The 11,657-nt window shown below is 37.8% G+C and overlaps 1 protein-coding gene across 1 annotated transcript in view; it reads left to right on the top strand.

Annotated features, from left to right (window-relative positions):
* Positions 1 to 313: 313 nt before the first annotated feature.
* The window catches only part of CENPE (centromere protein E), a 35,770-nt gene continuing 24,426 nt past the window's right edge, over positions 314 to 11,657 (top strand). Inside the window, exons 1-17 of the mRNA XM_053941501.1 lie at positions 314 to 407; positions 618 to 709; positions 1,563 to 1,652; positions 1,731 to 1,849; positions 2,911 to 3,030; positions 3,955 to 4,036; positions 4,236 to 4,303; positions 4,385 to 4,456; positions 5,508 to 5,559; positions 6,374 to 6,461; positions 6,642 to 6,768; positions 7,416 to 7,535; positions 8,596 to 8,754; positions 9,103 to 9,247; positions 10,241 to 10,335; positions 10,650 to 10,706; positions 10,787 to 10,954. Of these exons, the coding sequence (XP_053797476.1) occupies positions 352 to 407; positions 618 to 709; positions 1,563 to 1,652; positions 1,731 to 1,849; positions 2,911 to 3,030; positions 3,955 to 4,036; positions 4,236 to 4,303; positions 4,385 to 4,456; positions 5,508 to 5,559; positions 6,374 to 6,461; positions 6,642 to 6,768; positions 7,416 to 7,535; positions 8,596 to 8,754; positions 9,103 to 9,247; positions 10,241 to 10,335; positions 10,650 to 10,706; positions 10,787 to 10,954 (1,710 nt within the window). The 5' untranslated portion in view covers positions 314 to 351. The remainder of the gene's footprint in view (positions 408 to 617; positions 710 to 1,562; positions 1,653 to 1,730; positions 1,850 to 2,910; positions 3,031 to 3,954; positions 4,037 to 4,235; positions 4,304 to 4,384; positions 4,457 to 5,507; positions 5,560 to 6,373; positions 6,462 to 6,641; positions 6,769 to 7,415; positions 7,536 to 8,595; positions 8,755 to 9,102; positions 9,248 to 10,240; positions 10,336 to 10,649; positions 10,707 to 10,786; positions 10,955 to 11,657) is intronic.

The following is an 11,657-nucleotide window of genomic DNA, read 5'->3' as shown; positions in this document are numbered from 1 at the left end:
TCCCCATGCCTGCGGGTGTCTCAAAGAGCGGCAGATGCGGCCGTGAGGACAGCGTTTCATTCCCTGGCCGCTGCCAGCTGGGCGCTGCCGGCAGGCGGGGGGGAAGGTGTGGCGGGAGAGCTCGGGGGCTGCTCAGCCGTCTGCTCCTGACCCTGCTTCCCTCGGCCGCCCCCCACACCTCCCCGCCAGCTCGTGCGAGTGGTGCGCTCCACGCACGGCGTGCGTCCCTCGCGAGCCAATAGGGAGCGGCTGCGGGCGCAGTTCAAACTTGGGCGGCGGTTGGGGCGGGTGCTCCCTGCGCTTCCAGTCCCGTGCCTTGTCCCGGTCCCTCTCCTCCTGTCCCGGCCGGGCATGGCGGACGAGGGTGCCGTCACGGTGTGCGTGCGTGTGCGGCCGCTCATCGCCAGGTGAGCCGCCGGGCTGGCGGCCGTGGAGGCTCCCTCCGCACCCCTGGGTGCCGCCGTGCCCCCGCGCCTGGGGCAGGGAGGCGGACGGAGGGAACCAGAGCGAGGGGCTGGCGAGAGCTGGGGAGAGGGAGAGGGGGTCGCGGTAAGGGGCCCGCGTTTTGGGAGCAGAATCCTCGCCCAATAAAGGTAACACAGTGTCTCTTCTTTTAGAGAAAATGCCTCAGGAGATAAAGTGTCCCTGCACTGGAGAAGTGAGAATAATACTGTTTCCGACGTGAGTGGTACCAAAGTATTTAGTTACGGTAAGAATGTGAAAACAATTTCTTAGATGCTTACGTGGAGGTTTGCTACTGTAGTCTTGAACGTGTCGACTGTGGTGAATGCCCTGAGCTTCTTGAAATGTCCCCCCAGCTTCCTAATTGCGAAGGAGTGTCATAGGGGCACACAGGATTTCTGGTGTAGGCAGTACTGGGATGTGCTTTTGAGGTCAGCTTCCTAATGGACGTTACTTTCTCTGTTCTGGTTCATGCCGTAGTGGCTTTGGAACGCATTTTTTTGATCTGAAATCCAGTTGTAAATGGACTAAACAAGGGCTAGTCCAGAGCATTTAGGGAGAAGGGTATGGGAGAACACAGTCCCAAAAGTAACTATTGTGAATGTTGGATCCTCATAACTAAGTAGCTCCCTTTGAGTCTTTTCTTACTGCTTCACTCTACTTGTTAATATGAGCCACTACAAATATTTTCCCAAAATACAGATTCAGTAAAAGCATGCACCAGTCTAGGAGTTTAGCAATGAACCTGTCTTGTCAGGCTTACCATCCTTGTAGTTAAATTAGCCAAAACCTTTTAGGATTAAATGGGATGACTATTTAACTGTGTTCATCATTCTTAGTTTGTTTTTTTTTTTTTTAACTTGTCTATCATCTGTGCATTGTGTCTGTCTTGATTTTGTGTTTAATATTTATTTTAAAACAAAAATTTTAAAGCTTGTATTAGTGGTGCTACAATGATGTTTATATTGGAGTTAACCTGCAGATGATTATCCAAATTTACTGGATTTGGAATCTGCAATACTAAATGACAGCTTGTTTTGACTTGCAATAGAGTGGATTCACATGCGCTTTTTTTTGTTGCTGTTGTTGTTTGTCCTAAGATCGTGTCTTTCACTCAAGTGACAACACTCAGCAGTTGTATGATGGTGTGGCTGTTCCAATTATACAGTCAGCTGTGCGAGGCTATAATGGTAAGCTTTAAAACTGTGTTTAAAAAACTTTTGGAATGTATTTCAGAGATAGTTGGTAAAACTTGACCATCTTTCTAGGCACAATTTTTGCTTATGGACAGACTGCTTCAGGGAAGACTTACACAATGATGGGGAATGAAGATTCCGTGGGCATTATCCCTAAGGCAATTCAACATGTGTTCAAAATTATTTGTGAGGTGAGCAATTCTATTAAATTGAAGTGACTGAAAGGACTAGTAATATTTTTGCTGGTTACATAAAAGTTAATTTTAGTAGCAAGAGGCTTATGAAGGAAATCAATTTATATTGGACTATATGTTGCAGTTATTTTGCCAGCCTGGCAAAGATGAGTATTTCAAACAAAAAGCTAATGGCACTCTAGTAGTTGAAATCAAATCAGAGCAAAACTGAGGAGGGTTCTTAACTTCCTAATATGTTAAACTGATTACAAATAAAAATAGATACTCATTTTTTAATGTGATATATAAGATAATGCAAAGTTGTGTTTATTCTGCCACTTTAAAAATCTAAAAAATTAACAAGTAAAGATTTTTTTTTTAGTGGGAAGAATATGACACTACATGTACTTATCTTAGGCTTACAAAAGAATTGCTAATTGCTCAATATTAATAAAAGTAAGGAGAAAGTGTACATTAAAACAGTGATTTCCAAAACATGATTTGCAGAGTGTTTGCTTCTGCCTTGAGGGTTTCAGGTAGTTGTTACCAGTGAAGTGAAATGGTCACTGCTCCTTTAAGGAGGTGCAGAGTGCCCTTAGAGGGTTTATAGAAGTAAACAAAAGCAAGAAAATTTTCCTTGAGTCCATTGTGCAGCCTTTCCTCACCCCAACATTCTCTGCCAAGGAGGCAGGGGAAGAAGCAGCAGCAGCAAAGTAAATCCAAGCAAGCAAAGAGAGAAGACAAGGTACACAGAGAGGAAAGAGCCTAAGCAGGAAGAAATTGGTTATGGAAATGGCATTTAAGTAGGAGAACTATTGTCATGCTTCTGTTGGACAGTTACCTTAATTTTATAACCTCTTAGAAGTGGTATACCATTAATGCAGCTGGAAGGAGGTGGGATAGAAGAAGAATTATTCTGTATTGTTGGATTGTTAGATATATTGTACAGCAAGGACGAAGGGAAAGAAATCTGTGGAACAATATCCAAACCTTTACTTCCAATTTAAGAATACTTGTATTAAAAGATGTTCATCAGTTAGTCTGGTTTTGTTTGATTTTTTTTTTCCTTTCAACATTAGATTCCAGATAGAGAATTCCTGCTAAGGGTTTCTTACATGGAAATCTACAATGAAACAATTACCGATTTGCTTTGTGATAATAGGAAAAAGAAGCCTCTGGGAATTCGTGAGGATGTTAATGTAAGTGGATGTTATGTATAAGTACTGTATCTGCTTGGATTAAAAGAAGTTGGGAAAAAAATGCCTTCAGAAGCAGCCAGTGGAAAACATTTCTGGAAAAAGTTACAAACTGTGTAGTTGTATCTTCAGCATTAGCAGAAGGACGCTTGATGTAGTTGAATAACAGCAGTGACTTTGGGCTTGCTATTGCTAGTTCATCTTTATAAAAGTAGACTTAATCCTCAAGGTTTCCAGGATGGTATATTTGAACAGCAAAGACTCGAGAATTGTTTAGCTAGTGACACTCTTACAAACATATTGTTAAGCTCCACGTGTTACAATTTCTGACAGATATACAGAGTTACTTTAATATCATCTTCATATCATCTACCAAGTAGATACACTTTGCTTCTACTGTGATCATAGAATAACCATGAGACTAGAACTATTGAGTAAGATGATCACTATAGAAAAAGAAATCTGTATTAACACCATCTTTAGTTTCTTTATATCAAGTTTTGTAGGAAATGATAAAAATTGTTAGTTTGGGTTTTGGTGTGTTTTTTTTCCTTTGGTTCCCTTAAGTGGTCATGGTTTTGGAACATAGGAAGAAGGGAAATTTACCAGCTGTATGACTATGTCCTTATAAGAGTTACTGAGAAATAGACTCCTAAAATCCCTCAGAAAATGCCAAGAAAGATATTTCACATAGTCCTTCTGTTTTTAGGAAACTTTCTAAATCTATTGTTTGATTCTTGTGCCCTTAGGCAATAATTGCCTTTGACAATTTTGGTCAAAGTCTAAACTTTACCCATACCTTGTGTTTAGAGTAAAAAGACATTCAGCTGTTGAATAAATACCATAATAATTGCTGATAATGTTTACTTTATGTACTGAAGTGTGTTTTGGAGTTCAGTAAAATTTATTACTGTGTTTATTTTATAGAGGAATACATATGTAGAAGATCTGATTGAAGAAGTGGTAGTTGCCCCAGAACAAGTTATGGAATGGATCAGAAAAGGAGAAAGTAAGTATTTAGACAATGTCAGCTGATAGCTTTAAAAAGTGTTGGTTAATCAGGTACATTTAGAACCATGGGGTATCCCTTTGGATTTATATTCATAAACCAAAGTTTTTCAGAAAGTCCTAAAATGGTACGTTTTTTTCTGTTTATCTCCAATTTATTAGATTATAAGCAGAAGTATTCTAATAATGTTTTTTGACAGGAAATCGCCATTATGGAGAAACAAAGATGAATGAACACAGCAGCCGTTCTCACACTATCTTCAGAATGGTAAAAGCTGTTTCGCTTTTGGAAGTGGTTTTATTGTTTTAAAAGTAATAAAAACTTCATTGCACTTCATTGCATTTCTAGATCATTGAAAGCAGAGAACGAAGTGACCCTGCAAATGCAAACTGTGATGGAGCAGTCATGGTTTCCCACTTGGTAAATGTCTATTTAATACCTTCTGGGAGTACAGGTTAACTAGAGAATTTGCTGCTACTGCTTGTTTGAGAGACTAATGGTACTGCATAATGACTTACAAGAGTTCTTTGTTGTTAACTCTGACAGATGTTTCTTAAGTATAGAGGGAGACTGCTGTGGCATTATCTAGAGCAGATGTTCCCACAGAGGGAATTGTACATGAGAGTTATTCATGCTGGACTGGGGAGTGTTACGACATTCTAGAAGCATAAGGGACTATGTCAGAGTGCTTCCCTACAATTGTTTCTGACCACTGACAAGTCCAGTGAAATAACTTGTAAAATGGGTAACCTTAAGACTTCCCTTATCCTCAAACTGAGTTGTTGTTTAAAGAACGTATGGCCTACATCTGCAATGGCCAAAATATTCATTTTCTTTCAGAAGTGACCCCTCTTAGCATCTCTTTGCTGCATTACTGTTATATGAAATACCATAAACTGGGGGGAATACCACTGGACATCTCTAGGGAAATGTTAAGGTTTCAGAAGCTTTTTCTACAGCCTACTTGAGGGCTACTTGCTCAGGCAAATCATTATGGGATGCCATAATGTTCAGAGTGAGGCTTTTCCTCTGGTAGTTCATTTCTTTTCCTTATCTCCACAATGATAGGCAAGGAGAGACATACAGCCAGCTTAGGACAGGACACTAGATCATCTTAGCTAGGCTCTTTCCCATGAAAGATTCCTACAGCTGGAATTAATAGTTAACACTTCTGTATTGAGAAACTTTTATCTTTTTGTGACCAAGGGTAAAGGTTGTTGCACTATAAGTTTAAAACGCTATTTGGGATGGAATAATAGAGTTCATACAAACTTACTCCACACCCTTATGTACCTTTGAAAGTATTGGTTGTGTGTAGTAGCTATGCATTAATTCCAGTAATGACAGACCCTTTACTTTTTTTTTAAGCTTAACTTTTAGTGTATTAAATTCTTAACAGAGATTTAGAATTACGAGGGCTTTAAGGAAATTGCCTCAGAACTAACCTGTGAAATATTTCATGCATTTGCAGAACTTGGTAGATCTGGCAGGCAGTGAAAGAGCTAGTCAAACAGGATCTGAAGGTGAGTGTTAAATGAGGCCCCACTGACAATTTCTGTTAATTAACCTCTATGAGAAGCTATGATAGAAAGGAAATTATTTTATTCATGTGCCATTGTGTTATTTATTGTTTATAAATAAGGCCTTTTCCCCTTGGTAGGACAGGATCTACTCAGGAAAATACTGTAAATGCTGTGAAGTGCAAACAATTAAGTAGTAATATGCCTTTTCTAGAATTGCAGGCCCAGCAAGGGTCCTGCACTGAACTAATACAATGGGGATGACTCAGTGAAGATGCACCTGTAATAACAAAATCACAAGAAGCTTTTTAGGGACTAGTGTGTAGAGGTGAAGAATGAATAGATGGCTCAGTCTTCAGTTCAGAGGAAGCTCACCTGTTAACAGTCACAGCATGAAGCTGCACAAAAGTGCATTGATCAGAAAAAAGTGATCTGAGAGGGACACAATAGCCTCTCTTACAAAGAGTGACTAACCTAAAACTTGTATCTAAGGCAGGTTTGTTATATGTGTAAATGTGGGCATTTGCAAAATTTAATCAGAAAGCAAAACTGTAGTTGTTATGGCCTCAGATTCTTACTGCGTAAAGGTGCTAAATGTTTATTTTTCATTACTGTTTTATTTCAACGCATTTTGACTATCATAAAGGATTGGCTACTGCCTGCTGATGGGTCAATAGTGTATTGTGGCACTTAAGGTTTAACTCTTGGACAATCAATCCCTCTGAGCATAACATAGCACAGAAGCTTGACAGGATGAAAATGTATCTTAATATTGTTATAAATTTAAAATAGATACCACACATTTTATTATTACTAGGTGTTCGACTGAAAGAAGGATGCAATATAAATCGGAGCTTGTTCATTCTTGGTCAAGTTATCAAAAAACTTTGTGATGACCCTTCTGGGTAAGCAACTGTTTGTGTACCTGTTATAAGATAAGGCACTGCTAACCTAAGGAATTAAAATCCTTTATTTATAATCTTATGTAGGTAACTGTTTTACACAACCTATTACCTCTAGAAAATGTATTTACCAGCTTTATGCAGAAATCTGACATTTTTTGTTGTTGTTGCCTCTTTTATTAGCTTCATAAATTACAGAGACAGCAAGCTGACTCGAATTCTGCAGAACTCCCTTGGAGGAAATGCTAAAACAGTTATTATTTGTACAATTACTCCTGTTTCTTTTGATGAGACACTCAGCACTCTTCAGGTAAAGCTTCTCACCTCTTCTTCAGCACTAGTCATTGTAGACAGCTTTGAGGGGTGGAAAATGTAATCTGCTGGATCTTTAGTGAGTTGGATCTTCTGAAGGGCTTCTGTAAACTCAGAACTTGAAATATTTTTTGTACACAGCATCTTTTCCCAGTCATCTTGTGCTAGGTTGTCTACCTTGAGCTTTTTGGAAGTTGGAACAAAACTCCTTCTCTCACTTAGCAGACAGGAGATAAGAGTAGTTATCTCATTTGCCTTTTCCAAACATAGAGAAGCCTTTGCTAGCACAAGATGGTAGGGACTGCAAGAATTGAACTGTTAATAAACAGTATGTATTCTTTAGGTAGGATTGTCTCCCTTTTTTGATGAACTTTTGAGCTTTTTATTAAACAAAAAATAACTTGAGATACTCTTACTTAAATGTTCTGCTTCACGTTTTAGGTATTAATATCATGCAAGGAAAACTTCACCTTTTCAAAGCTTAGAATACATTAAAAATAAGCTAATTCAAATATTTGTGTCCTATTATATGCTGCTCTTTATCTAATAAACTCTCCCTTTAATTCTGTTGGGAAATATGGGACAAAATAAGTCTTTTTAGATATTTATTCTTCAACTATTACTCATGAAAGACTGTACTTCCAGTTTGCCAATACAGCCAAAGGAATGAAGAATACACCAAAAGTCAATGAAGTTCTTGATGATGATGCTCTCCTGAAGAGATACCGCAAAGAAATTCTGGATTTGAAAAAGCAGCTGGAGGAAGTATGTAATAAACTCAAATAAATCAATCCTTAGTGCTGATAGCTATTTGGAGACTAGCTGTTTTAAACCAAAAGCAGTTACATTTGGAGGGGTAGGCGAACTCTTTAAAATGATTTCTGACACTTTTATTGAAAGAAGAAAAATTGAATAGGTGATGAATAGTCTAGAGCAACTAATGATAGTCAACGTCTCTGTGTGCAAGCTAAGGCTGAATGAGATAACTGACAGAATTGTGAATTTGTTACACCTAATCAGTATGTTAACATAATTAAGAAATACAAATTTGTGATGCCTATAGCACACTTCAACGGATCAAAAGAAACAACTCGTATAATTAATCTAAGAAGTGATTAAATGTCTATTAAAGATCCCAACTTCATATTATTTCCTCCCTTACTGATGTCTAACTTCAGTTTGAGTTGCAGGAAGTTGCAACTGCATGAATATCACTGGCAAAACTTAGGTCATGTATAGGTGGAAGTTGCATTTAGAAAATGTACAATAATAACTTCTCACCAAACAATGTAGTTTCTGATGTTTTTCCTTCTCTAAAAATCTATGGAACAATCTTGCAAGTCTTGTTAGACCACAGATGATAAAACATAAACACAGGAAAATAACAATGCCACATGTACTGTTCTAGTGCCTTGAATCAAATAATGCACTTTTTTATTGCAAATTATAAATATCCTTAGAGAATTTTCTTAGAAAAAGTTCCTTATTTTTAATGATAATGAATTTGCAACATGAACTTGGGAGTATGTTTCATATCTTCTGTGATTGCAGGTAGTGAATTATATTTGGAAGAATGCCCTTTTTATACCTAGGAAAATCTGAGGCTGTATTGTTTATGGGAGTTTTGACCACTTTTAAATACTAAGTCTGCCATGAAAATGTAGACTAAACTGTCAGTTTCATTCTTAAGGATTAAAGACTTCTATTCCAGACCTAAAGGAGTGTATGTGTGTAGTTGTTTTTAAGTATCAGTGATTGTGTATCTTTTGTAGGAGTGGTTTCTGCTCTTAAGATGTCAGTGTGATTAATATTCTCTTTTTGGAAGGTGTCTTCAAAAACTCAGATTCATGCAATGGAAAAGGACCAACTAGCCCAGCTGTTGGAAGAAAAAAATTCCCTTCAAAAAGTACAGGAAGACAGAATACGAAACTTAACTGAAATGCTGGTGACTTCTGCTTCCTTTGCCTCAAAACAGAGTGTTAAAGTAAGCGCCTTCCAGATCTTACCTGAAAACTCTGAAATACTTTGCAAAGGCAACATTACATGCATAGGTTTATATTGATAGTGAAGAGTAAGTATGATGGGCAATTTTCACTCTTCTTTCATATCTTTTAAGGGCTACCTTTTAAATTAACTTCTGTCAATTCAGTGTTGCCTTGTGGTGAACAGACTGCAGGGACTTTTTTGCTTTCCAACTAATTTTGAGGAAACTGCAAAATCCTGTCTAGTTAACTGGTGATACAGGTACTGATGCAGAACTAGCCTCAGGCAACATTTACTCCCTGCCTAGTAGTTTGATTTTATCGCTTTTTCTGTAAATACTTTTTTAAAGGGCAAGAGAAGAAGAAGAGTTACTTGGGCTCCTGGTAAAATAAACCAAGCAAACGTGAGCTTTTTTGAAGACTTTGAAAATGCAATGCTGACTGAAACAAAAAAAATGAAATTGTCTCTGCCAGCAGTACCAGATGTGGAGGATTGTAAGTAACTAGATGATCTTTGAGGTCCTTTCCAACCCAGACCGTTCTATTTCATTTTCTGTGAAGTTCCCTATAAATAATTTCGCAAGCATTGCATTACATTTCCCAAAGGGAATAAATAGATCCTTTGAGGGCAGAAAATAAAAAACAAATTAACAAGACTCCAAGTGTTGTTCTACACACTTTTCAGTAGAAAAGTGCTTCTACCACCCCAACTTCCCTGGATATTGAGTTTTTAATTCTTTAAACCAAAGGGGAGAGCTGTGAGGTAAATGGCAAGGTCTAAAAACACTTGCCATGCAGCCTGTCCACACCCCCTATTTTTTTGGGAAAGTGTTCTTTAACACAGACTGTCCATTTCAACCCATGTTCTCTCTCCAAAACATGGAGAGGTATGTGTGTGAAATCCCCAAATCCTTAACAAGAATAGGAAGTCGTTACTCAAAAATCAGATTGAGACAGAAATTCAAGGATTCATAAGAGGAGTAAACTGAAAGTTGGAAAATAAATTTTCTAACAAAATTCAACTGAGGACAAAAGGACAATTTAGCAGTATTGTTGCTGAATTACATCCTACATCCTTATTACCTCTCCTGTGAAAAATGTATTTGCTTGTAAGTGGATTGTTCTGGGTTCTTTTTTTTTTCTGTATGGGGGTGGGGTGCTTTTTTTCCCTTAAATCTTGCAGGCTGCTGTTGAGTGGTTCTTTCCTTGACACTCAAACTTTTCCTAGTCTGTAATTAAGTATATATTCTGGATTTGGTGTAGACTTCATTAACTTGTGATAAGATGGCCAACATAAGTATAGGGATTGGACTTCAGTGGTGTTCCCTTTCATAAGAGAAAATCATGAGAGTCAGAAGTCTTACTCAGTGTGGTGTGGTTTTGCCATTGAATGATTATTTCCAATGTGGTGAAATTACTTCGTGAAGAAATTCTTGATGCTCAGTTTAAAATCTACTGGTACTTTCGTTAATACACCTTTCTTTTCAGCTGCCTTAGAGAATTCTGGGTATGACAGCCATTGCCTGATGGTTCCTGATCAAATTTCAGAAGCAGAATGGATTGCTGGCCCTAACATGAATTGGGTAACATCATAATCTGTTTTGACTTTCTGATACTGCGCATATGCATAACATGCTTCTCAGTAAGATCAGCCTTACTCTTCTGTAGAACACCAGTATTCTGTGTCTGCAGAATTATTGAAACTGGTTACAAAGTCTCTTGCCATCTCTGTGAAGCTGTGGTATGGGTCTGTGCTGCTATGGGTTTGTGGCAAATGATAAAGTCAACTTTGGTCTTTAAACAGGATTAGCTGTGTGAAAAGACAAGCAACAAGGAATAGAATACTCCACTTGCTTGGTCTTGTAGATCTGCTAACTGAGAGTGTTCCTTTTTCTAGACTCAGAAAGACTTTGAAGAATCTGTGCAGCTCTGTGAAGCATTAGCACTAGAAAAGGTAGGTCTATTCTGAATTTTCTACAAATAAGGCTGACATTGCAGCAACAGCTTCTAAAGCTTCTTGTGCCACTTCTTCAGGATATTGCTGTAAATGAGGTCAACATCCTGCAAGCTAACTTTGATAATCTAGTGCTGGAAAATGAGCAGTTGAAATCAGAAATAAATGAACTGAAAGAGAGACTGAAGGAAAAAACAGAAATAGATGAATTTGAAGCACTGGAAAAGCAAACACAAAAAGATCATGAGGTAAGGTGCGCTGAAATGGAGAGATATGAATTCTCTATGCTCAAATGCTTTCTGGAGTTTATTCAGTGTACATAGCCTTGAATGTTGATTCATAAACAGATGGTGTTATAAGCTACATTCAGCAATAGAATGAATGAACTCAGGCTTTAAACTGGATGTACTTGGAGTGTAGAGTTCAGACAAATTTTTGGAGAGTTGCATACTGAAGCCTGGTTAAACATGTGTATATGTATCTATATGTTATTTTTATAAATGGGTGATCTGACTTTCACTCTAGACTTCTGTGTGGCAGTTGTTTTGCTGCTTAAATACATTTTAGAACCGTTTTGAAGTTCAAATACGGTTGCTAAACCATATTTCCCATATTTCTTGTGTGAAACATCTTGTCTTACATTCCATTTTGGTAATCCATAGACTACATGAGCATTAACCTTCAACATATTATTTAGCTTAGTCATTAAATTATTTTAAAATAATAGTAAGAATAGTAGTAGTAAAATCAAAGCATTGTATTTTGTGCCAGGAAGTCACAAAAAATGTGAAGTTATCTACTAGACAACTTAGAATATTGGAAATGCTGACGTTCAGTTCACTTCACTCTTTGCATAGTTACTGGAGATGTTTCTTGATAATCCAAATGTTTATGCTCTGATTCTGTAGTCTAAAATACTACTTGTATTAGGTTCTACCTTCCTAAAGGGTG

Source organism: Vidua chalybeata, chromosome 4 (genome assembly GCF_026979565.1).
Source record: "Vidua chalybeata isolate OUT-0048 chromosome 4, bVidCha1 merged haplotype, whole genome shotgun sequence".
Taxonomy (NCBI): domain Eukaryota; kingdom Metazoa; phylum Chordata; class Aves; order Passeriformes; family Viduidae; genus Vidua; species Vidua chalybeata.
This window is presented reverse-complemented; position numbering and strand designations above follow the sequence as displayed.